The 25,192-nt window shown below is 47.9% G+C and overlaps 10 protein-coding genes across 10 annotated transcripts; 6 read left to right on the top strand and 4 right to left on the bottom strand.

Annotated features, from left to right (window-relative positions):
* Window positions 1-897: 897 nt before the first annotated feature.
* Window positions 898-1,888, top strand: AO090138000005 (aldo/keto reductase; the record flags this gene model as incomplete). The annotated part of the gene is made up of 3 exons (XM_001825477.3): window positions 898-963; window positions 1,014-1,294; window positions 1,351-1,888. 3 exons carry the CDS (start codon window positions 898-900, stop codon window positions 1,886-1,888), a joined length of 885 nt encoding a protein of 294 aa, XP_001825529.3.
* Window positions 1,889-2,432: 544 nt separating this feature from the next.
* On the top strand, window positions 2,433-3,847 carry AO090138000006 (uncharacterized protein; the record flags this gene model as incomplete). Its single annotated transcript, XM_023232731.1, has 5 exons — window positions 2,433-2,776; window positions 2,844-2,957; window positions 3,075-3,235; window positions 3,289-3,776; window positions 3,833-3,847. The coding sequence occupies 5 exons, from the start codon at window positions 2,433-2,435 to the stop codon at window positions 3,845-3,847; spliced, it is 1,122 nt and encodes a 373-aa protein (XP_023093217.1).
* Window positions 3,848-4,179: 332 nt separating this feature from the next.
* Window positions 4,180-5,931, bottom strand: AO090138000007 (uncharacterized protein; the record flags this gene model as incomplete). Its single annotated transcript, XM_023232729.1, has 4 exons — window positions 4,180-5,179; window positions 5,237-5,339; window positions 5,390-5,843; window positions 5,875-5,931. 4 exons carry the CDS (start codon window positions 5,929-5,931, stop codon window positions 4,180-4,182), a joined length of 1,614 nt encoding a protein of 537 aa, XP_023093218.1.
* Window positions 5,932-6,256: 325 nt separating this feature from the next.
* Window positions 6,257-6,805, top strand: AO090138000008 (Mpv17/PMP22 family protein; the record flags this gene model as incomplete). The annotated part of the gene is made up of 1 exon (XM_001825480.1): window positions 6,257-6,805. One exon carries the CDS (start codon window positions 6,257-6,259, stop codon window positions 6,803-6,805), a length of 549 nt encoding a protein of 182 aa, XP_001825532.1.
* Window positions 6,806-7,272: 467 nt separating this feature from the next.
* AO090138000009 (uncharacterized protein) lies at window positions 7,273-8,760 on the top strand (the record flags this gene model as incomplete). The annotated part of the gene is made up of 1 exon (XM_001825481.1): window positions 7,273-8,760. The coding sequence occupies one exon, from the start codon at window positions 7,273-7,275 to the stop codon at window positions 8,758-8,760; it is 1,488 nt and encodes a 495-aa protein (XP_001825533.1).
* Window positions 8,761-9,194: 434 nt separating this feature from the next.
* On the top strand, window positions 9,195-10,238 carry AO090138000010 (ketopantoate reductase family protein; the record flags this gene model as incomplete). Its single annotated transcript, XM_001825482.1, has 1 exon — window positions 9,195-10,238. One exon carries the CDS (start codon window positions 9,195-9,197, stop codon window positions 10,236-10,238), a length of 1,044 nt encoding a protein of 347 aa, XP_001825534.1.
* Window positions 10,239-13,010: 2,772 nt separating this feature from the next.
* On the bottom strand, window positions 13,011-13,933 carry AO090138000013 (L-threonylcarbamoyladenylate synthase; the record flags this gene model as incomplete). Its single annotated transcript, XM_023232728.1, has 2 exons — window positions 13,011-13,844; window positions 13,922-13,933. 2 exons carry the CDS (start codon window positions 13,931-13,933, stop codon window positions 13,011-13,013), a joined length of 846 nt encoding a protein of 281 aa, XP_023093219.1.
* A 653-nt stretch (window positions 13,934-14,586) lies between these two features.
* AO090138000014 (alpha/beta hydrolase) lies at window positions 14,587-15,640 on the bottom strand (the record flags this gene model as incomplete). Its single annotated transcript, XM_023232727.1, has 2 exons — window positions 14,587-15,203; window positions 15,343-15,640. The coding sequence occupies 2 exons, from the start codon at window positions 15,638-15,640 to the stop codon at window positions 14,587-14,589; spliced, it is 915 nt and encodes a 304-aa protein (XP_023093220.1).
* A 1,443-nt stretch (window positions 15,641-17,083) lies between these two features.
* Window positions 17,084-17,587, top strand: AO090138000015 (uncharacterized protein; the record flags this gene model as incomplete). Its single annotated transcript, XM_001825485.3, has 2 exons — window positions 17,084-17,107; window positions 17,168-17,587. 2 exons carry the CDS (start codon window positions 17,084-17,086, stop codon window positions 17,585-17,587), a joined length of 444 nt encoding a protein of 147 aa, XP_001825537.3.
* Window positions 17,588-22,318: 4,731 nt separating this feature from the next.
* On the bottom strand, window positions 22,319-23,353 carry AO090138000018 (putative UDP-N-acetylmuramate dehydrogenase; the record flags this gene model as incomplete). The annotated part of the gene is made up of 1 exon (XM_001825486.1): window positions 22,319-23,353. The coding sequence occupies one exon, from the start codon at window positions 23,351-23,353 to the stop codon at window positions 22,319-22,321; it is 1,035 nt and encodes a 344-aa protein (XP_001825538.1).
* Window positions 23,354-25,192: the final 1,839 nt, after the last annotated feature.

The raw sequence follows: 25,192 nt of genomic DNA, 5'->3' as shown, positions 1-25,192 counted from the left end.
GCCGAGGTCTTGACGATATGTAAAACTTGTCTTGTGAAACAAATGATTATTCCTGCATTGAACGTCATCTCTATTCTTTCCCTCCGTCACTTTCCGTTATTCATTGACATCTAACGTATACCTTGCTCGGGAGCACGGCTACACTGTCACCATACACAAGTAAGATCATAGCAGATTGAAGCTCACTCGTAGAGACCCTCTCTTGTATCTGTCCGCGTAAAACTGACCACTCGAGCGGGTGTAATACTCACAGCAATGTATGCTATTAGCAATGATAATTTGAGCACAAAGCCGACACAATAAACATATCTTCAGCAGCACATAAGTATTGCGCAAATTTAAAAGTAGACAAACATGGCTCGCTACCACGCAATATCTGGACTTGATTTTCCCGGAGATGGTAATTCCCGAAGTATCAATATATATATATTTGTCGTAGCCTGTACAGCTACTTTACTGCTGCAGGCCGGTACGATAATTAATTCAACCGACAAGCGAGAAGCGAAGTCACGAATAATTTAGACTATGGATTGATCTAAACGGTGGTATCGGCATGAAAGATATCCCAGTTGAATGCAGACCATAATTGACCTCGCCCCACGTGGTCGTGGAAAACCCTGGATTCTGCAACCTCGGCGAGAATCCACACGACTGCCGAAGTGGGTCATTGGGAGTCCGAATAGTAGTGCCAGGATTGGTCGTATGAGGAATATTGGATCCACCTTACATCACACTTGCCGGCTGACAAATTTATGAAGACGTGATTGTATTGATTGATTGGCATACTGCGGAATTGCTGCGCTCCTTGAGTCCTTGACGTCTTCATAACAACGGGCCCACCCACTTGCAAGGTCTCACTTTGCCCGCTTTTTCATCCCCTGCCACGTCGATCAAACCATGGCGAGTAACTCGATTCCCAACACACCACGTGTGAAACTTAATGACAATGTGTCTATACCAATTGTAAGATTCCCCACAGCTGGGTCTGCTTGGAAACTAATCAACGCCGACAGCTTGGTTACGGCACCGGCACGGCCTGGTACAAACAGGCCGGGGACGATTCGGTCAATCGCGAACTAGTGGAAGCAATCAAGACCGCAATTCGCCTTGGATACCGTCACTTGGATGGCGCCGAAGTCTATGGCACCGAAGCTGAGCTGGGTGTAGCAATTAAAGAGAGCGGAATTCCACGCGAGGAACTCTTCGTCACAACGAAGGTGATTACGAACATTGCCGATATCCCAAGCGCCATTGACCAGAGTTTGCGAAAGCTTCAACTGAATTATGTGGACTTGTAAGTGCAATGATGGCGTTATACCAATAGAATGTATCCGTAACAACTCGAAACAGATACCTGATCCATTCACCTTTCTTCGCGAAGAGTGACGGCGAACTGCAACAGGCATGGGCAGCCATGGAAAAGGTCCAACAAGCTGGAAAGGCCAAAGCGATCGGTGTATCGAATTACCACCAGTCCCACCTGGAGGCCACACTTAAAACTGCGGTTATTGCACCCGTCATCAACCAAATCGAGCACCACCCCTATCTGCAGCAGGAGGAGCTGCTCCGCTTTCAGCGGGAAAAAGATATCAAGATAGCGAGCTATGGTCCCTTGACTCCCATTCTGCGTGCGCCTGGAGGACCAGTGGATCCGAAGGTGTCTGAACTAGCTGCGAAGTACAAGGTCACCGAAGGGGAAGTTCTCCTGAGGTGGTCCATCGACCGTGGAGATGTGGCAGTCACCACGAGTAGCAAGGAATCTCGACTACAGGAATTCCTTCAAGTGCTTACATTTCAGCTGACCCCGGAAGAGGTGAGAGAAATATCTCAGCTTGGCCAGGGGCGGCATTACCGAGCCTTTTGGCGAAAGCAGCATGGAGAGGAGTAATGCTAGGGTTTACGTTTGTGCTTATCTTACTTCAGATGGTGATGACGAATATCCACCTTCTTGGTATGAAGCACTATAATAAACTATCATATTATCTTTGAAGTGTAGCTCCTCAAACTACATTCATTCATTAATATCCATATAATCTAGTAGATTAGCCGTAGCTCGGCAATAGGGAAGCCACCCCACACTCCACGGTTTAGTGGAACGCGGGGTAGATATTAAACAGCCTTATATACAACTACGCCAACGATCCATGTATCTGGAGGTTTGTAGAGCGAATTCATAATTTTCCCAGATTGGGCCATTCCTAGCATGTCAACAAGTCGGAATCCCTCCCACGGCCGTAGCCGAATATGCAATGCAGCCCAGATGGAGCGCAAACGCATCTTAGACCGAGAACACCAGCGACTCCGACGCCAGAAGGCCAAACGATTATCTGAGATGATTCAAGCGGAAATGTCCGATCTGCGACAGGACCTCACATTCGCACTGGAAATATTGGACAGACTTTACCAACTCGTGTACTTTGCTCTCCAGCAGAATGTTAATTCCGATGGCGGCTAGAATTAGGTTGATTTCGGCTAGGGCCAGGTGTACCACTTTCATTCGAGAGCCAACATGGGTTGCTGTCAGTGGCTTTTCTGGTTTTCAACCACGGAGGTTCGAGCCGGATGAGAAGGACAGGTTCACAAAGGATCCGAAGGCATTGCATACCTTCCGACGTTGGCTCGAGCACAATGCAAACAAAACATATCCTTTGTTCTTCGCAAGATCGGAGGCCCAAGAGGAGGCACGTAACGAATTTGTTAATTCCATGAGAGATGCTCTCAAGAACCCGGGTCTGGAAGAGAAAGTCATTCCTCCATGGGCAGTTGGCTGTCGACGGTAAGGTTGCTCTGCATGACTGATTGTTGTCCTCGTAGGGGCCTCTATCTGTTGGCATTGCTTCTAGGTTAACCCCCGGTGTCGGATACCTAGAATCTCTGAACGATCTAAAAACCGCCGTTGTCTATGGTGAGATTAATAGAATCACCAATCGCGGCTGTCAAATGGAGGATGGACAGTAGTATCCTGTGGACGTGTTGATGTGCGCCGTAAGCTCCATCGCACATTACAGGAAAGAAGAACTGATATCTCATCATGGCTAAAAATAGACCGGATTTGATACTACCTTTAAGCCGAGCTTCCCGCTCACGGGCTTGAATGGTAGACAGCTTTCTGATGATTGGAAAGACGAGCCTAGGTCGTACCTCGGAATTGCTGCTGCAGGCTACCCCAACTATTATATGTTCCTCGCGCCTAACAGCCCTATTGGTAATGGACCAGTACTGGTGGGCACTGAGGGTATCGTTCTCTGAAAGGATCCCGGTTAATAGTCCATCACTAATAACCCTTAGCCCAAGCGGACTACATTTGCAAACACATCACGCGTATTCAGCAGCAAGGCATAAAGTCGATTGAGGTGACTAAGGAAGCCGTGGACGATTTCATCGAGCACAAGGATCAATATATGAAAGATATGGTCTGGAATGAAGATTGTCGGTCCTGGTACAAAGGCAACACAGCGGACGGCAAGATCGTTGCCTTGTGGCCGGGGAGTACACTTCACTATATCGACACTCTTCGGCAGGTTCGATATGAGGACTTCAAAGTACAATACTTCGGATATCATTTTAGCTACTTGGGAAACGGCATGAGCAAACTTGAGATGGCCCCGGACGCTGACCTGGCGTACTATATACGCCAAAGAGATGACGCCCCCATCATTGGGGCCAAGTTCGTCTACAAGAAGGCAGGCCCTGAGCTGACTGCTATCAATATGACAGCTGCCAAAGCATCAGAGGAAACGACGACTGATGTGTCTCGCTTGAAGTTTACTAACAGGGTGAGACATATATGTATTCCTCAGGCATACCTGTGTATATACACTATTGAATCCAGTCCGTCCCTGGATAACCACCCGATTCGTGTACAACAATAAACACCAATCAAGGACTTATTCTGGGATCGAGCGTCGTAATGTGATATATGGTTGGGAATATCATTTGCCAGATGTTGTAGGGTTACCGAGAGGATAAGAGCTTAGAATGTGATCACCCATCTCCTTGAGACCATAGCATCATGAATCACTCGTTCAGTTATAATCAAAGCCTCTCCACATTCGCTTCCTCTTGGTCGGTATTCATTCCACTTGTTGATAGAATGCGCTCAAGTTGACATCTTCTCCTCTCCGGTCAAATCTTTCGTATAGTAGTAACTCTTTGGCGCCTGGCTAGCGATGGCAATGGCTACTGGGCACCGGTATCTCCCTTGTTCTCCACCCACCCCTCCTGAATCACCTTGACTTCCTTGCTTTGCAGATTTTGAGCACCTGTGATATGAGCTCCAATCCCACTACATTCATATTTTTTAAACCGCCGGGTCGGTACTTCAGCCTGGAACATATCATCCAGCTCTTCGAGGGAACGGCCCCTGGTCTCTGGCACCATCAAAAATACCCAGACCAACGCAACCACGGAGAAGCCACCATAGATAAAGGTGACCGAGCCTCCTAGCCGTGCTTGGACATACGGATTGACAAAATTGATAGGAACCGATGTGAGGAAGCTACCCATCGAGGCAAGGAATAACGTGCGCTCCCGCAACTGGCCAGTCCCTACTTCTCCTGCCACCACCCAACAGCCGGGTCCCCAGGTGAAGCCATACATGCAGTACCAAAGGATCAGAAGGGCAATGGAAGCCGTCGCTGCAGGTGACGACCCACTGCTTGTGTCTCCGGTGGCGATTGCGATCCCGGTTCCGAACATAGTGCCACCGAGGAGAATTGCCCCGATACACAACGAGTACCGCCGGCCGATCTTGTCGAAGCTGAAGAATGTGATGATGTGGACAGCAAAACTGCATCCGGTCACCATTAGATTCGTACGCAAGGGATCAGGGAATTTCAATTGTTCCATGAAAGTGACGATAAAGTTCTGAATGAAGGAAACACCTTGGGCCTGCTGCAGGACTTGGACCCCAATAGCGATTATAGTACGTCTTCGGTTGGAGCCTCTGAAACAGTCCCAGATTGACGTCGCCTTGTGCAGCTCTTGCTGCTCCTCAGCTTGGGCCTTGAGCAGTTCTACCTCATATGGAATCGTGTCGGGGTAATTCGATAGCGATCGGAGGACTTGTTCGGCCTCGTCAAAACGACCACGATAAATGAGGTAGCGAGGCGACTCGGGGATAAATGCATAGAATGCGATATATCCAATAGGCACTAGCAGCTGACAGAGTATGACCACCCTATCGAAGTTAGATCTCATGTCGCCCGAGTTCAGAGTCCGCAGGGATGCATCCTACAGATACTGCCATTTATCCGTCCTTGAACGGGATAGGTAAACCACAAGGGAAGCCAGGAAAACACCCAGAGAATTAAAAAAGCTATACAGTCCCAGAAAGGCACCTATGGATAAGTCAGATCCTACTCTTGTTGTTATCTCCGTTTCAACATACCTCGAATACGTGGTGGTGAGCACTCCGATAAGTACAGTGGCACACAGTTTGATGCTAAGCCAATCCCTGAGTAGACAACAATTCGACCCACAACAAGTTGCCAGAAGGATGTTACCGCGGATGCTTCGAGGGTGATGCCAATCAACATCAGCAGCGACAGCACCAAGAACGAATTGCGACGGCCTAGCTTGGATGCGACAACTGGGGCTATGATGCAGCCAAGGATAATCCCTGCGGACCCCGTACCTGTGCCGACCGATGTCTTTTGGGATGGAATCACGAAATGGCCAAGGGAGTCATCATACTCGCCATATTTCTGTTGGAACTGGGACAGACCCAGTGCGCCTCCCCACCACCCGTTGTCGAATCCGAAGCCTAGAGCTCCCAGCGACGACACTCCGCCGATGAGCGCAAGCCGCCAGTTGAGGTCTTGATACAGTGGCTGGGCCTTCAACTGTTCCAACATAGGTGAGAGCATAACGTACGCCTTGAAAGTGGGACAAGGATAGCGTGAGGGATGGGGTAACTAAGTCTCTCCACATGGCCAACGGAACATGATATAGGACTCTAGGAGTCTATACGGCCTCTGCTTTCCCCGCATAATCATCAGACCGCTACGAATTGGGAAGTCTGAAGCACCAAGTGTGCCCCCACGGAGTCCCCTCGAAGATGTCGGATGCAGCCGACCTTTCTGGGGTAGTCGCAGCCATGTGGAGAAACTATAGCCAATATTGGAGGCTGGGTCGATATACTTAACTTTCCGTCGCACCATTATTGTTCGCTTTAACTTCACCCACTCCTTCCAAGGCGCTTCTTGATATTCCTGTCACCCATCAGTCCTCTATGAACCTGCAGTTGCGATTCACCATGTCTCGTCATACCAAGACTGTCGTGCAGTCTGCCATCCTCAAGTCTGCCGCCAACCTCACGGCACAGCTCTTCCGCTACTCGACCAATCCCACAGCTCCACCGTTGGACTGGAACGCAGTGTTTGAATTCGCTATCTTTGGCCTAATTCAGGCGCAGGTGAATTGTCATTGGCAGGAGTTCTTAGAAGATTCATTTCCGTCGTACTCGACCTTCGCCAAGCCAGCGGACCAGACAACTGCGCCTAAGAAGATCATCCAGTGGCGGAACATTATCTACAAAATCCTTCTCGATCAGACAATCGGGTTATTCTTAATGAACACAATCTTTTTAGTTTGCACGAATTTCAAGCAGTCCGGGAATGCGTCCGTGCTGGTGGCCGAAGTCAACCGGAAGATCTGGCCCCTGATCGTGAACGCTTGGAAAGTCTGGCCGGCTTGTTCTCTGTGCAATTTCCTTTGGGTTCCAGTGGAGTCTCGAGTTCTGGTCGCCTCGTGTGTGGGATTCGGCTGGAATATCTTTCTAGCGTTTTTTACGATGGTCAAGTAAAGGGTAGGAGTATGCCATCCGCCTAGGGAGATATATATATCCGGTTGACTTAGTTCCGTTCCAGGCATGATGAGTTGGTATTTTTCCTGGGCGGAAGGTAGTGGTTCGTAAAGGCTAGTGATGTACAAAAATAGTTCAATTACATGCCCAGAGGAATAACAAAGAATGAGTTGTGAAGTGATGTGAAGTGATGTTTCTCGTATTCAGTAGTTAGGATGTGGATGGATTGACGTGATCAGGTGCCCACGCTAAACCCAGTTTGTGTCCTTAATAGGACAGCTGAGTCCAAAGTAAATACAGGGTCCAGACCAAATAAGGAAGGTTGAAGCACTCAGGCAATCTTAACCCTACGTTCCAAGAGGGCAATTCCAACCACCACCATCGTCCCTCATAAATCCTTGGCGTGACGCCTCACAACCAAAGAAGCCAGAACCATACTACATTTTCTCGATCATCGACAGGAAACCATGGCTTGGTTGTATAATGTGTTTGGATTATTACTTCTGACGGGCCTATGTGTTCAACCGTCGTTGCAATCACAATGTGCAGGTTCGACGACAGACAAGCCGCGGGTGTTGGTACTCAGCGACATCGACAACGAGCCCGACGATGCGCAGTCTTTGGTCCGCCTGATGGTGTACTCCAATGAACTACGTCTGGAAGGTCTTGTGGCGACCACCAGTATCTGGCTGAACGATACCACCCGACCCGACCTCATGCACGACATCGTGAATGCCTATGAATTATCAGTGCCGTATCTTCGCCACCATGCATCAGGATGGCCCAAAGCGAGCGATATCCACAGTCTGATCGCGTCCGGCCTTCCCGTGTACGGTATGGATGGCATTGGAGAAGGGAAGGACAGCAGTGGTTCAACACTTTTGATCAACGCGGTCGACAAGTCCGAAGAGCCCCTCTGGGTACTGGTATGGGGTGGTGCGTCGGTTCTGGCGCAGGCCTTATGGCACGTCAATGCCACCCGATCGCCGGCGGATATCGATCGCTTCGTGGCCAAATTGCGTGTGTACTCAATTTCCGACCAGGATAACACGGGAACCTGGATGCGACGCAATTGGCCGAGCCTGTTCTACATAGCCAGCGTGCACCACTTCAATCGCTATGCAGTGGCTGGATGGGGCGGCATCTCGGGAGACAACTACTACCATTTCCCAAACAATGCCAATAAGGAGGTCATCTCATCTGCCTGGGTGCAGCAGAACATCCAATCCGTCGGCCCATTAGGTGCGAAATATCCGGACGCGGACTTTATTCTCGAGGGCGACACCCCGTCCCTGCTGCACATCATCCCGAACGGCCTCTCCGATCCGGAGCACCCGGAATGGGGCTCATGGGGTGGTCGGTATGGGCCTGTGACCTTTGGAGAAGGTCATTTTGCCGATAGTGTTGACACCATCGTGGACGACTCGGGGAGAACAATGATGGGGTCGCATGTCACCATCTGGAGGTGGCGCGAGGCTTTTCAGCAGGATTTCGCGGCTCGCATGAAGTGGACGACAGCGTCCAGGTTCTCTGACGCGAACCACGCTCCGGTGGTCACAATCGACGGGGACAGAACTCGTCGAGTTATTCATATCCTGGTGGAGCCAGGTCAGGAGGTCGTGCTGGACGCGACGGACTCCTGCGATCCTGACGGAGACAATCTCACCTTCAAGTGGTGGCAGTATTTGGAACCTTCCTCAAATAACAACAACCCTCGGAGAGATGTCGCTGAGCTTTCCCTGAGTTCTACGGACTCTCCCCGGATTACTGTCACAATTCCCCCGAGCGACGTAATACGACGAGAAGGCCGCAACACACACCCAGAAAGTGACAAGCACTTGCACCTCATCGTACAGGTTTCTGACGGAGTCTTGGTTTCCTATCGTCGAATCATCTTCACGGTGCCGGGTTTGGAAGCTGTTGGGGACAAGCAGACAAACCACGATGAACTGTAGAGATATCCGGCTGTGTATATCCCCATTGACCTAAATTCATTAATCAGGCCGACATATCCTAGTCCTATTTAAAATAGCGATGGTTCTATACATGTATCCTGAGCGGAACTACCGTTGAACCAGGACTGGTGCGGAGACAGTATTTTGTTTGAATAGGCTACGTTAAATGTGCGAGGCTTCATCTTTCCACAATAAGCCAATGCAAGTGGAAACTCTCCCCTGTGCTCACCATTTCCTTGCTATAATGACCGATAGAGCTTGTACACCTCAGGCGATTTGAAGACAGAATGTCTCAAGTCGGTGTTTTTCCGATGCCAGCGTTCGGCCCCGCAATAAATGGATTACTCATGGTGGGGATTGAATTTCCTCGGCTACCAGAAAGATGAATGGGAGGCACAGAGTGGCTGCATTCCATTGTGTAAGTCTGTTTTAAAATGGCGAGCTCATCCTCCATCTATATCTTAGGGATTGGAAGTATTGGATGTTTTGTCGCCCACTCTCTTCGCTCTCTGCCTGATATCCCCCCCATCACACTCCTTCTTCATCGACAATCCCTGCGTCGGGAATTTGTCTCCACGGGACAGAAAATCGGGCTACAGGTCGGGGAGGATGGAGACGTAGATGAACAATCCGGTTTCAATGTTGAGGTACTGGGGGTCGATTCCACACCCACATCGCCGATTCGTTACCTTATTGTCACCGTCAAAGCCTCAATGACAGTAGACGCTATCAGACCTGTCAAAGAAAGGCTCGGCCGAGATTCCGTTATCTGTCTATTCCAGAATGGCTTGGGCCAAGTGGAAGAATTGAATCAGCAACTTTTTCCCGACCCAGCCACACGACCAACGTACATGTTCGGGATTGTTCGACACGGCGTCTATTTAAAATCGGCTTTTCAAGCGGTATTGGCTGGTCGCATTGGCTGTGTCTCTGTGGGCTTTGTGGACGCAGATGGCTTGGCCACATCGCAACCGAGAAATCGTTTCCTTGTGGATACACTGCTTCAATCGGCAACGCTCAACTGTGAGGAACTGGATTGGACATCTCTTTTCCGGGATCAACTGCTCAAGCTGGCAGCAAATTGCGTCCTCAATCCTCTCACAGCGCTACTGGATGTCCGAAACGGCCTGATCGCGGATATGGTCCAGGTCAAACCATTAATAACCCGTCTCCTAGAGGAGATTTCAACGGTATTTGGTCGGCTGCCAGAGATCCACCATCTTTCTAACCATGATCCCTCATGGTTCTCCCCCGCGTCCTTGGAGGCCGTCGTGATGGACACAATCAGAAAGACAGCGGGGAACTCCAGCAGCATGCGCGAGGATATCCGTAAAGGGAGACCCACAGAAATCGAGTTTATCAATGGCTGGATAATCAAGCGTGGGAGGGAACTGGGGGTGGAATGTGTGGCCAATCTATCTTTAATCGAACTGATCCTAGCTAGGAGTAGTATATCCGATCAACAAGCTACAACCTAGTGATTCAGTAGGGAATGCTCGCGAATTCATATGTTACCGATCGGGAATTCGTGTCGTCCTGTGATAGTATGAAATGCAAAAGCAAAAGAATCCTGTCGTGGACCGTAAACGTATTACACGTCTGTTCAATTGATCTGTGAGTCAATGGTGGTGGGCAATACTACCATCACACCCTTCGCCCGGATGGTGACCCCATCCATTTATTTATCTACGCAATCTGCCGAATTTCCCGACCACCGGCGGGCTGCAACCGTGGCCGAGCGCATCGTAGGGTAAAGGCGAATCACAGAAGGCTCCACCTTTCAGCTCCCCCTTGGATAGGCGAGCTGAGATCGATTGCAGATCAGAGGCGGTTACTGTGGAAATAGAGTGGGCCGGGGTTCCCGCATACTCCGACGGTTTTAATTATCTATAGTAAGAATAGCTAAGTCTAGTTATGGTAAATCAACCCTTGAACAGGACCATCAGAAAGGCGATCATCTATCAGGTCAATAGCTCCGGACAGAGCCAACGGTCAGATCATTGTGTCTTCTTTGCTTCCACCTGTTTCCCTTTTTGGCGCTGCAGGGCATCCGGAGTGTATTCGGTGTCAAGGGGGTGGTAGCTTGTGCCAATGGATTTCTCATGGTACAGGTCGTGATGATCAGCACCAGCCCAGAAAGGCAAGAGATGATGAAGACTCCAAGGGACTTCGTAGCCACTATGGGCATCGATAGCCTGGCACAAGCGCAACACAATCCAGACATACATCGTGAGAATATACAGGTTACCGGTCAAAGCACACCAGAGGATCGGGGAGCTAACGGTCCCGAAGCCGAGAATCATCACTTCAATAGGAGAAGCATATTCGGCGGCCAAACCAAACGGTGCGGAATAGAGCACCCCTTGTCTGGGTACCAGCTTCCAGTCCATGCATCACAAGTCTGACGTTCTCGATCTCGATCTCGAACCCCAAGACGATGAAGTAGTAGTCTCTTCGAAGTATGACGAGGCGGTTTTCCGTCTCGTGAAGATCATGTCCGATACTAGCTTGCGATTCTTTGCGCGAAACGCTGATTCCAGTACAGGACAGGTGGGACTGCTGCTGAATTGCTCGATCTTTACTGCTTGCGAGCAATACACAGCGCCAGCGCACTTATAGCGGTACGGAATACGGCGCTCACCCCTTTACCCATGGCGTACGCGCAAAATTTGTGATACTTGAGGAATTCGGGAAGTGTCGCCTGTGGGGTTCGAAGCCTCCGTTTGGTCCTCGGCTTGCTCTCGAAGTTGCTGTTCCTCTTTTCATAGTCGTCGCTCTTCTTCTAAGCTGTATCTCTTGGAGAGAACATTTTTGTGTGATTCATTGCTGGTCATCATCAAACTGTCTCGGGTCTGTTTTTGTTGGTCGGGGCTCGAGACACCTGGTCGCCGTAATGGGATTGTTGGAGACAGCCAACGATGTGACATTTCTACTATGAGTACTTGTTGTCGCTCTTGATTGGGGGATATCCAACGGGACATACGCCTCTTGAGCTTGTCGATAAGGTCCTCATTGCCCCATTGCCATTGGAGGCGGACTGGATCTCATGGCAATTTATGTAATTGTGTTTTGAGAAGTATGTGTCTAGTAATAGCCTTTTGGGAGAAAGTAAATAATAATAGTCTACAGAATTGTGGGTAGTCAATGCAAAAGATGCGCTTACTTAGGATGATAGGTGAGCCAAATCGGCGAGTAAAATCTCGTTCTACACATTGTCAAGGACATGGGCGACGATCTCAAACTTGCCTGTCTGGACCCAGTGATTCTATTTGCTAACATGAACACAATGCTGGTTTACGGTGTCCTGTAATTTTGGTTTGAAATCTTCCCATTCGGTAAGTTATGCTCTGCTAGATTCATTTCGCCCACATTATACTGATGGAGTGATTCATTAGTCTTTGACGGCATTTATCATTTCACTGCAATCCAGCAAGGCCGTGAGCTTCCCTCAGCTGACTTTTGGCACAAATACTGTGCTAACAATTCTTTTCTCCAGTTGCCTGCTTTGGTATCCTCGTTGGAGCATCGATTCCAGTCGTTGGATACATTCTGCGGATATACTATTGGTACCAGCCACGAGTGGCAGATGCAAACATCATTCTTGAGCCAGAGGCTCGCCTGGTACCTGGACAGATAGGGGCTCTTTGCATTCCGGTTTGTCTATTTATCTTTGCATGGACATCCCGAGGGTCTCGAGCACGCTTGGGTTCATCTCCGTTGCCATGGTGCCCTTACCTTTTATTTTGCAACGGGTGAGTTTGCCGCCACGACTGCATCCGATATATGGTTATTGGCTAACTTGTATAAAATAGTACGGCAAGAAACTGCGTTCTTGGGGCCGATTTGCGAACTGAGAAACACATTTCTAGGCTTGCTCCATATTGGGTCGCCCGTGGTAAATCAAAGTTGGCACTGCCTCTCTTGAAGAGGATCTCGGCGCTTGGTGTCTTCAAGACTGAAGCTGTCTTGCGTCCACGATCCCCTAGATTTTACATTCCCTCAAAAGCGCCGTCACTTGCTTGTTTCTTGTTGTTTAATCAATTTACTCAACTCACTGGTTATTCTTCTATCCCACCGCCAGCTCCATTCGTGGGTAAAAGTACTGTTATATCATGCTACAGCTTGCCTAGTAGACAACATGCTTGACGCTGCAATCGGATAGCATTTGAAAAGCTGTCGATAGTTATACGAAACTGAACAAGAACGGAGGAATCTTTACCCGCAGGGCCAAGGTGCCAATGAATTTGATTTTAGGTAGCAGGCATTCCAGGCTCGCTAATCTGGAAATCAGGATCCTCCTCAAGGCTTACACCAGCATCCTTCAGTAGATTGGGGAACCATCTTAGCATTCGGTCGCGAAAAACCTCGTACCCGGCTCCCTTCCGTAGGACCTTCATGTTCTCTGCATCGAAATTCACGCCACCACGCCTGTAAACCTGCCATTTCTGTAACCCGTAATCCACCACTAAGTCCACCGCGTCAATCACTCTTGGCTCAATATCTTCAATACGGAATCGTTGTCCCTGGCCAGTAAGATTGGCCGAAGTTCCGAACATTAACATGCCCTCGGGGCCCTCATCACACAGACGACCGAGTTCCCTTAGAAATGGACCTTCGGGAACTGCGATACTGACCGTATCACCCTTAGTGACCTGGGATAGCGTAGCGGGATCAAGGGCTGCCAAACGTGGATGCAGGCTTTTCGTATCGTATTTAGCAATGATCCCGACAATCATTGCCATATCTTCTGTCAGGACCCGTGTCATTTCAAACTTGGCCTCGGAGAGCACATGGATCTGGCGGTGCTGTTTGTATGTCCCGATTATACCGATGTTGTGGCCTTCTCGACGGTCTTTTGCTGAAAAAATCCGTTGGATTCCAGTCTGTGTGCTGGTCAAGAGTGCGTAGCCAACATCGGTTGGGATGATGACAACACCACCACGTTTCAAAGTGTTATAGGTCTCTCTAGCGTCGCGAGGGACGCTGGGAGCGGTACCAGGCTTGGGTATGTACCTGGGAGCCATTGAATGTTGAAGAAGATTTGTAATTCGATGCTGGTCAAAGAAGGAATATATATAGCCAAGCTGTGATGATGCTCAATCCATAAGGCATCCGCGTCTGTGATTAGGGGGTAGCTTAGCTACTCTCGCAGATAACCAACCCGAGAAATCATGTCATCGTGACACAAGCGCCTCGGAATTCCGATTCGGGGTTCCGATTATCGAACCAATGGATTGATTGGAGAAAGAACCCGCCCAATAAGCTCTTCAGGTTGCAGAAGAACTACCAGAGGGCACGGAGTAGTAACGTAATCTCATACACCATACAAATCGTAGATTGTTAGACTTGAATCTCTCAACCCCTTCAGGCCTATTAGTATCGAAACTTAAACGAAGATTCTTTACAGGCTAGATAGTGCTAAACTATAGGCTCTTATACGAGAAATTTCTCAAGTAACGTATGTATGTCCTATATTTTATGGTATTTTATAGACATCTTACGTATTTAGTATGATAGAAGGTATCTAGAATTTGAAAAGAAGTCTAATAGTTTTTATAATAGGTATATAAGCTAGCATATTGGATTTGATGCTTTATAACTACCTAGGGTTGAGATATTCCAGTTTATAATATGGCAGTTGTATGTGGTAAACCGAGCATGCGGATTGCCTGCGGTGGGCGGACCGCTGATGAGCTACGTTACTTGATGCTTGCGAGGTAGGCGTTATTCGAATCATCGGCTTATAAAATACTTGTATGCATTAAATGCCACCACGATTTACGGATAAGGGTTGTAACTTAGGAAAGAATTAGGCAAATGAAGTTACTAGTCCTTGACATCTAACAGGGCAGACACAAAATTGACAATCTCGCTAATGCCCTCATCGGCCATCTCGCCAATAGAAAACAACGTAAAGCCGTGGAACGCGGCTGGGATAATCTTCAAGGATGTTTCATTCTCGGCCATCCCCCACTTTGTGGCCAAAAACACAGAGTCATCAAGGAGTGGGTCCTCAGAGCCAACGAGGAACAAAGCGGGAGGTAAGCCCTTCAGATCAGCATATAACGGCGATAGGTGAGGCTGTTTTCGGACATCTAGTGGAAACACGTCCTTTGGTAATGCTGTATCAATGAAGCGCGGCGTGTCCTCATTACTGAGCACCAGACGGCGGCAATAATTCCTGACAGACGGGAGATAGGTCAAGTCATAGATTCCATACGAGGCCACCAAGCCCTTGATGCGACTCATGACATCTATTCCTCGGCGGCGAAGTTCCAGGGTAACCCATACGCTGAGATAGGCACCAGCAGACTCACCACCTATGATGGTGAGCGGGCCTTGAAGTTTGTGTTCCCCATCTGGGGACAAAGCAAAGAGCGCAGCATCAATGGCATCATCTAGGGGCGCGGGAAAAGGATCCTCGGGTGCTTTGCGATAGTCAACTGTAACGACCGTAAGAGAGAGATTGTCGGCCAAATGACGCAGGTAACCATCGTTCAAGCGGGCGGAGCTGATACAGAATCCACCTGCACAGAGACCCTTTAGTTTGTCTCTAAGAGGGGACTGTTCGCATAAACTAACTTCCATGAAAGTGCAAGAAAACACCTTTAGAACCCTTTCCCTTGGGTATAAATTGCCTCAAGGGGATTGAATGGTCGCCGTGGCTTGAAGGGAGAAAGAAATCAATGGCTTCCGAGTCAAAAATTGGCTTCGCGAACCCCGCCGTCCCATCGAGCTCTGCACGTCTGTAGTCGGCAGGGCTGGGGTACTCGTACCATTGTCTGGTCTCACTATACTTGGCTTCCAGAGCTCGATTAAGCTCTTCACGCGCCGCTAGGACAGATGGCGAAACCTTGTTCGGGCAGATCGTGATGGACATTCTGATGTTGAATGAGATGTTTCGAGCGTTATATGGGGTTTGAAAACAGCCGACTACTGGGGCTCCTTAAATATTCTTATTCTAGGGCCACCAAGGGCACGAGATCGGAACTCCGAGATTAATTTCGAACCAAAGGTACTGTGCGGAGTATGCGTAGGTCCGGAAAAATAATCATAACTGTATCTCTCGTTGTTAAGGATATAGCACTACGGTTCGCAGTCCTATACTCAAGATAGATATTTTATCGGAAATTTGTTTACGGCCTAAATCATTGCCTGGCGGACTAACCTCGGGCAGTTTCTTGAGCAGCGTGCTTTCTTACCCCTTTGTGCGGAATTCCGGTCTCCAAATCCGCTGGCCGAAGCGGCGGACCTCCGAGTTGTGACCGGCTCCGACGCGGTGTCCATGAGTAGTTAATACTATTAGATGCATTAAAGGACAGAGAAAGTGCAGCGTCCTGTCCAACTTGGTCTTGGAGAGCCTGAACATTTTGCTCCGTGACAGTTTATTCGGTCAGTTGCTCAACTATGCTTCAAACGGCGAGTTTTTCTCTTTCAATGGTAATGGAGATGCCCTCCCTCTGGCGGTTGTCTCCGCGAATGTTGCCAAGACCAGCGTTTGTCAGGTGTTTCCTTTCTGCGGCCTATAAGAGGCCTTATTTCTTGCTTTCCCCCACTTCATCATTCTATAGATGGCAGAGCTCTTCTCTGCTTCCTGTGCGTAGAGGCGTGCGACCCCTTCAAATGGATCTAAAACCCTCCAGAGATGTCACTTTTAGACGTAGATTGTACCGGGCTCTGGCCCGATGTTATCACGTATATCACGTGAACCCTCTATGTCAAGCAAAACCAATTCTAGATGATTGACTGATTGAAGAAAAGAACGACTGTTATGGGGCAGGTTAAGCTACCCCATAGCTGGCGAAGATACACGGTACTACAGCAACGTAATGCTAAGAATACAAAATTGCTGTACAAAACACAAGGAGAGGTGGGTCACTTAGTAGAACCCCCATCTGGCGGTAAGTTTATAGCAGGCAATGTTTCTCGGGAAAGCGCTGAGAAACGATTATACGGTAGTCCGAAACCGGCTCGGGTGTCATACACTCGAGTGCATGAGAGGCAAATCGGCACCAGATATCATGGAACTGGCCAATAACCGCACCTATCTGGGCACTCCCCTGTTTTTTGCTCCCACCAGCGGGTCTGGCAATTCACTCAGCAACGTCCGTCCCACTCTCGAAAAAGGAAGCTGGGCCGATGTTCCCGTCATGTACAGCACGAATAAAAACGAGGGCAGCATTTTTGCCCATGTTCGAAGGCTCAGCACGGCGAAGGAAGCTGAAAAAAGGGCTCTACCTCCTCAGCAGGTGCTGATAGATGACGTCCAGTCTGCGGACGCCGAAACCAACATGCTTCCGCTTTGTCCAAATTTGTCAAACAGATGGTGTTTCTTGAACTGGAGCAAGTGCGTATCATATTTCCGATTGTCCTTGAACAGGATGATTAAGCTGATGGGAAATCCCAGGTAGATGACCGGGGTTCCATTTATTTGCCCGACGTCCGAACTAGCCAAGTTTACCGCGAAACACAACCGCAAGGTGTGTGGCGGTACCGGTACTCGCCAGAGTTCCCCAACCTGACACCCTACGACGATGTAGGCGCATACCATGGCGCGGAGCTGCCTCAGGTTTTGGGAACCTACAACGCTACAACTGCTACCGAGAACCCGATTGTACTGAGTGCCTTCATGCAGAAGACGTGGACTGATTTTGCCAAGGACCCAGAAAATGGTCCTGGCTGGCCCTCGCTCAATGAAGACTCGAAATTGGCCGATTTCAGGAATGATGAGAATCCTCAAAGCATTACTTTGATCGAAGCAAAAGACGCGGATAAGAATTGTGGCATCTGGTTCCGAGAATCAGAAACCTATGACCTTGCCTGGTGATTTCTCCCGCCATGAATGGTGTTATGTCGACTAGAACGTTAACTGTAAGGGGCAAATTTATGGTAGATGTTGTCATGTTGACAACCTAACTACTTGAAATTATATTTATTCTTTTACTACTCGATAGGCCATGATCTTACATCTCTATATCTTGAATCCATTTATTTTTATCTACTTTTATTAAAAGCCAAGGTTAATAGGTCTAAATATAAATATTAATAGAAAAGTTCAATTAGAAATTTTAGTGATTTTATCTTTTTTTGTTCTTAATTAGATTTTCGGTAGAATAAATTCAGAAATTCTGTATGAATAAGAATATTTATTTATATCCTTTAGTTCGGTCTATATTGTTATAGCAGAGTTATCTTATAGTAGTAAGACCAACCTTACCTAGTTCGTACTCATTTAACTATATACTCAATAAGCCTGGCTCGAGTCTTGTGTCGACGGCAGTCCCGTGCCGACTCCCTTCCTGTCAAGACCGCAACTTCTTATATGACACTATGAGATTGTCGAGACGGCCTGGACAAGGATATGTCTGAGACTCTCCCAGAATCCAGACGGGACTGGGTGTCTGACCGAACGGGATATGCACTAAGCGCGACGACTTGGCATCGTCACCCTGCACTCACTCTGCAAGGGCACGCAGCGACCTATTGGCCGCTTGTTAGCTTGAATGATGTAGTTTGCTGAGAGTAATCTAACTTAAAAAGAGGAGTGGTCTATCTATATCAAATAGCAGATTGGTTGTTCTTCCGTAGGGCTTGTACTTGACCGGGACAGCTGTGTAGGGGTAGTCAAAAACCATGTAACCTGCGTATAGAATGGGTCTAGATCAACGTCTCTGCTACAGTATGCCTCTTTCCTCGAGCCACACCCTGTCACTCGAACCTATGGGCTCTCTGTCACTCTCACAACGTGTAACCTGTTGATTCTGCCGAGAAGTCAACAATCTGGGTTAACCCATGGCCAATCTTCCAACGGCCTCATTCTCCTGCGCTGCATCACCGACCTACCTTGGAGTTATATTTAGATCTATGATATTGTTTTTCTTTCGACTTAAATGAACGGTACTTCATTGGTGGCCGCGGTACGTATTCTATCCAGCCGAGCCTCCATAGTGGGAATCAGAAAATACAGAAAAACCATCACACGATTTTATAAGAATGGGTGAAGTATATTCCATCTACCATAGACACAACAGGAACTTCAGCAGGACAGTATATGAGTGGTCCTATCATTCTGCATCCTCCGCCACTTCCCTTGCTGCTTCATCAAATAAAAAGTCCCTTTTAGCCGTAGTAGGGGTTCCGAACCTCGGGCAGATTGCCAGATGGCTTACAGCACTGGCCGTTGATGTTCTGGCCTATCGGATGAAGTTGTCAGTTATTTACATCGATTAGCACAGAATTATTAAACGAACATACCCTTAGAGTCATAGAGACAGTTGTCCTCTCCAAAGTAGATATCCCCGTAGTTGCTGGGCCATTTCGCCTCCAACTTGCAGCCAGGCTTGACCCGTTTCTTGTTGGAACTGCCGTCGAACCGGGCGTAGATAGTCACAGGGGGGCTGACGTCGATGGAGCTGCGAACAGCGGCGTCGTCGACGGTAATATAGCCCTTGTTAACATGCTATTGCAAGTTAGACAGCCATTAGGAACAGGTAATGGGAAGAGGATATACCAGCTTGGTGGCCTGAGAGAGGGCAGCAAGGCCCAAGGCAGCGAGGCAGAGAATCTTGACCATTTTGACAGATTAATAAGAGATACCTGTGAAAGGATATGAGGTGATTGGCGTAGGTGAGGAATGATTGCTTGATAATTTCATCGTTATTCTTGAGAAGATGGTCGCTTATATAGCTTTCTCCGAGCGACTTTGAGAGGTCTCCTTATTCACGTGGTTAGATATCTTGCGCTCAATCTCAGTCTAGATCACCGTGGCTGGATTTGGCCCCCAAGGCGTTGGTTTGAGACTCGACACGTTGCATGATGTCTCGAATGTTAGTCTTGGCTGTGGAGTAGGTCTTTTCTAAGAGTCTCGTGAGAGCAAGGGTACTCCCTTTTTGCCCTTCCTTCGTATCAAATTACCCAGGTTCATACAATCGGAATTATCCCTAGCTGCATAGCACTAGACTCCACTCGTTGCAATCACAGTCCCACAGTAGGTACCCCCGGTGTATACCCCCGGTGTTGAGACCCCGTCTGGCACCGCATCCTTGGTGGCTTGTGAGCGCCGTTACGCGGTGGATTTATACAGACCTCCGGTCGATTGCAAACGTCCCCACAATTAAGTGGGACCGTCAGGCTACAATGTGAACAGGCATTCAAATTAGATAAACTATATTGTATTCGGACGCACACTATTGTTCAGTGAAATCCAGGAGTAGTGCAATAGCATAGGGCCAGTTGAATACGGAAGCTTTCGATTGATGTCCATCTCCTCATCATATGTGCTTCGCAATTACCTTTACCTCATTCTCTCTTTGTTCTTGTTCTAGTATTTAACGAAGATTACTCTGCTATATCGGATATCTGAGAACCGTATGTAATGTATGGAAAAAGCGAATGGGAGTAGATATCAATCCATTCAATTATGGTGGAAGGATACGGATAAGGCCTGCCAGCGGTCATTCTTGATGCAGTACATCTGGCGGTGACGCATAAATTGTAGATACGCTGAAAGTAACATCCATTGACCATAATTTACAAAGGAACGAGTATGTCTCTCCGTCGCATGTGAGCCTTGATTCAACCGAGCTTCCAATGTTACAGGTGTTACAACCCCCAGGCTCTGTGACGACTAGTATGACATTCTGGACTCAATAGAAGGCTAGTGTCGTTAGCATAAAGAAACAATTAGACCACGTATCCTTCAATATCTTAAAGCATAAGCCCTTCAGGGACTGGGGGGCAGTATCCTGGATACCGATTACTTCTTTTGGCAGCCCGATGGAGATCCGGAACCCAATACTACCTCACCAGTGTGTGCTTATGTTCGGATGATGTACAAGTAATAGGTTCTGTCACATTAGCGCAGGAGAGCAGTTTACTCCTAATCCAAATTTCCAGATTCAACTGCTCGAAAAAACTACTTGTCTCGTTGGAGAACTCCACTTGCGCTCCACAACCGTGCATAAATTCCATCGGCACTGCCGATGCCAATGATCGGGAGGCTGCCGAGCGCGACCCGCCAGGCATATCGGGAGCGAACCGACAGTGAGATATACAAGGAAGGGTGCTGTTTGTGTTCTATGCCTCTGGAGTACCTAGAATGTTCCCCACCAATGGGTCCAGCGACGACCCGATGCGATCTAAAGTGAAGACATAAATCAGGGTTGTAGACGTATAGAAGATGTGTCTTATTTGGTCTGGGATCAGTTCGTCGACACAATCCGCCTACAAGCTGAATGACATGCTTGCTCTATGCTGGAGTCTTCGTTGGAACAGAAAGGAGGCAGTCATGGATGGCGACCAACATGTTGATTGAGGAACCCCTGTAAGTGTCTCTTACGACGTACAGGAATCTATCCGCGGTACAGTTTCGAAACGCTGAAGGCTAGCAAGTGATAGGCAGGACATGGAGTACAGTGCAAGAGAAAATTTCAAAATTCTAATCACCCTATTACACCCCAACGTTCTAACACAATGCCATCGCGGAACATGCGTCAGCGGCGCTTACATCTTGCCCCAGATATTTACCTATCATATTGCCGTATACATCAATGTAGTTTTTGCATCCCGCGACATCCACCGGGAGCAAGGAGCAGGCATTCTCCATAGCCCCAGTGAGAGCCACGTCAAATCCTTCTTCAAAATCCAAGATTGCTTGAGTGACCCGTATACAGTAGTCACATCCGGTGTCTCGTAGCAAGGTATTTTCAGCGCCGGCAATACATAGAAAACGTGACCAACCGGTCGTTAGCGTTGACAAGTTGCCAGAGGATTCATGTATGATATTTTAACTAGGACAGGGACCAGACGTGGGGAACGCACTGCTGGCCGCAAGCTGGCCGCAAGGGCAAGGGTTAGACCACTCATAAGTGAGGTGATAATGAGTTTTACTATGTTGCCGACTATTTGCTCCAAAGGTATGAAGTGCTAGAAAGAACGATTTCTGTTTATAGCAGTAGAGAAAAAAGTACCTTGCCAAGGGGCGAGTGAAGTAATTATATACGGAGGCGACATTCCTAGTCATCCAGTTCCTTGCAGGTGAAGAATCAAATCAACCTCCACGAGAATCTAACTAGTCAGGCTTAGAAGTGACTTACACCGCCATTAAACCTATTCAAGGTAAGGTCCCGTAGATCCATCGATCTTTATGCGCGCTAATGCTGTGATAGGGTGGGAAAAGCTCGTATTGATCACTGTGGAGCAATTCGCTTAAAGATCGGGAGTTGAACTATTGAGACCACTTTACAAGTGCCGCCCTATCATATTTTGTATGCAGCTGGCTAAATTGGTAGAAGGAAAGGATATGTAAACTTAAACGTAAATGGGTAACATTAGTAAACTTATTAGGTCTAATTCTCTCTATTTACCTAAATCCTGATTGTAGATCAGCTGGCTATCGGGTAGGCAAGCTTGTTCAACACTTCGAATGATAGTATATTAAAAATCAGTCATCGTGTAGTTATCATTCAGTCTAATCCAGCTATCTGCATTTGAAGAGGTGTCAAGTCGGTCCAATTCCGGATTCTATGCTACGAAGATCAACAAGACATTGAATGGTTGATTATTTGACAATATTTACTTCTGGTTTCAATAGCAGCCCCATGTTAATCCGTATGTCTTGTGATATTGCCTCTGAAAGAGACAGGATTTCGCTTCCTTGTGCGCCGCCGAGATTCACAAGCACAAGAGCATGGCCGAAATAAACCCCAGCCCGTCCGATTTGTCTTCCTTTCCAACCATATTTCTCAATCAACCATGCTGTTGGTATGATACATCGTCCATCTAACTTTGAGATCCATGGAATGTCCGCATGCATCTGTTGCAGGGTATTTAGGACAGATTGATCGCAAATGACATTTTTGAAAAAGCTCCCAGCATTTCCTAGGACTGTGGGATCAGGTAGCTTCCTTCTACGCATCAAACAGACTATTTCACTGACTGATCGTATCGTGGGTGCTGTGATGCCTTTCTCTTGTAAAGCATGCTGCATTGAAGCATAATTGATCGTTACACGGTGAAACTGGGCCTTGGTTACCTTGATCGTGATAAAACAGACCATGAGCACCATTGAAGTATGCTTGAAGATGCTATCTCGGTATCCCAGGGCGCAATCTTCTTTTGTCATTGTCTTCATGTCACCGGTGCCAAGGTCACATACCTCCACACTTAACAGCACGTCACCTAGCTCCACCCCGTATGCACCGATATTCTGTATTGGCGCTGCTCCAACTGTACCTGGTATCATAGAAAGGTTCTCCAGACCACCAAGGTCCTGATCGATGCAATAGTTGACCAGCGATGTCCATCCCACTCCTCCACCAACACGTAGGCATGTGTGTCTGTGATCTTCAGACACTACCTCAATACCCTGGATTTCGTTCTTGACAATTACTCCATTGAATCGGTCATTCCCGAATAGGATGTTACTTCCACCGCCAAGTATCAATTGGCGATTGCTTTGAAATTGTGGCAAAGCCACCAGCTCAGCCAGCTCGCTAGGGCTTCTGATCCGTACCAGATACTGGGCAGTTGATTTGATGTTGAAGGTGTTGTACGCCTGGAGATCAACATTTTCTTCCCAGAGCAGGCCGGACATTATGCCGCTGTTGCTTAGGTGCGGGTACAATGGTGTTCGAAACACTATGTGTTTTACCCAGCTTTTGCAATAGGCTAGGGAGAACCGACCAACTCAGGACCTAGGTAGCATTTGCACTCCAAGATATTGTTGTTTACGGATATAGCATTGAATTTGGCCAAACGAGACATACAATTTTGATTGGGATAGTTCGAAATAGCCCAAAATATCCAAGAAGGCAGTAAATAAACATCGGACCTGATTGAAGATCCCCGTCGTCTGTATATCCACTTAGATTCAAAGAACGTGTGGATTCCCATGTAGGGTACAGGATTCGCAAAACCCTAATTGGGCCTACTAGAAACCAATCATCAAACAGCCTCAAGTGGGGTCAATGGAAGACGCGCAAGCTGACTAAATTTGAAGTATCTAAGGCCAATCGCTTGTAGGGCTGGCTACCGTACAAGTCTTTCCAGCTTACCCTCAAAGCGCTCGTACTGAACGCAAGGAACACCCCCACACACCGCTACTATTTCTCATAGATGGAGCTACATAAAGCCAACCTGGTCGACATTAATAGCTATAGTGAGTTCAATCCCATTTTCATGACACGAAGAAGCGACTATTCAAATTGCATTCTCGCATGCGCAGTGTGCCAGGACACCTAACCCTAGGAGAGGAATCCCGAAGTACATAATACTCTTCTTTCACCACTTCCTATAAGAAGCAGTTTAATGCATAATCTACAAATCTAGAATCTGAGGTTTCACACATATTCACAGTCTTCAACATCTTATCATATCCGAATAACCTCGGACGCATCACAATGTCCGCTGTCAATGCCCGCTGTTAAGTCAAATGGCGAAAACTGAAAACAAGCGAGGTCCTACTTCATGGGCAAATTGTAACATGATTTCTTTCTTTGTGTTTAAATGTGAGTTAACGTTTTGTAATTTTGACACGTTTAGATATGGTATCAGTAAAGGTCACATTCGGGTTCCGAATCTAGAATTTACCCCCAGGATCGTTGTCGCACTGTAGCTATAAAAGGTGCGGTTTGGGCAAGATCAGACCTAGGGCCTCATTATCATAACCTTTTGGCCTGGCTGGGAACACGCTTGTCCGGACATGCTCTCACGGTATACCTAATTGTCTAGACAGATACCTTCGAGGGATCTAGTTCAACAGCGCATTTCAAACAGCCGCGTAGATGTATCTTTGTCCAAACCTACATGAGGTGGGCAACGGGCACCTTTGATTCTATTAATAATTAGAGACAGCACTTCCCCGGCTATCAAAGTGCGAGTAGACCAGGTAGACCAGCATGAAGGACTCTCATTCTTCGTATGATCATCGCTTGAATCCGCACTGCCTTTGCCAAGAAGCGTTGCTACAGCGAGCAGATAAACCTCTTCCGAAAGTCAATTGAATAGTTGTTTCGTGTATTTTATCTCAACCGAATGCGCCCGGTGTCCTGAACGCGCCCGTGTCTCTATTATACCCGACGCCCGAACGCCCGGGTTCAGTGCAAGGAACTCGGCCGGGATTGTAGCGCGAGCGATACAGTCTCACTATTCAGTAAGCTTGTCACCGCCAAGATGCTACAGCAGCAGCAGAAGCTATCTATTACATCTCCAACTCTCCCTCCCAAAGCTTAAATACCCATACCACATAGCCAGTTAGGGAGGCAAGCACAGCTGTGACAATGGATTAAAGTCTTCTCGGCTCTAATAGTGGATGCGGGACATACAAGCATAGATGCTTGAAGGGTTCAAGCCCTTCCAGTCTATCTTTGGGAGACATTAAAGAAAGGTTACTATGCATTGACGAAGGCCAGTGAGTCTTCCTGACTTGCTTTTG

This window comes from Aspergillus oryzae, chromosome 6 (genome assembly GCF_000184455.2).
Source record: "Aspergillus oryzae RIB40 DNA, chromosome 6".
In the NCBI taxonomy this organism is placed as follows: domain Eukaryota; kingdom Fungi; phylum Ascomycota; class Eurotiomycetes; order Eurotiales; family Aspergillaceae; genus Aspergillus; species Aspergillus oryzae.
This window is presented reverse-complemented; position numbering and strand designations above follow the sequence as displayed.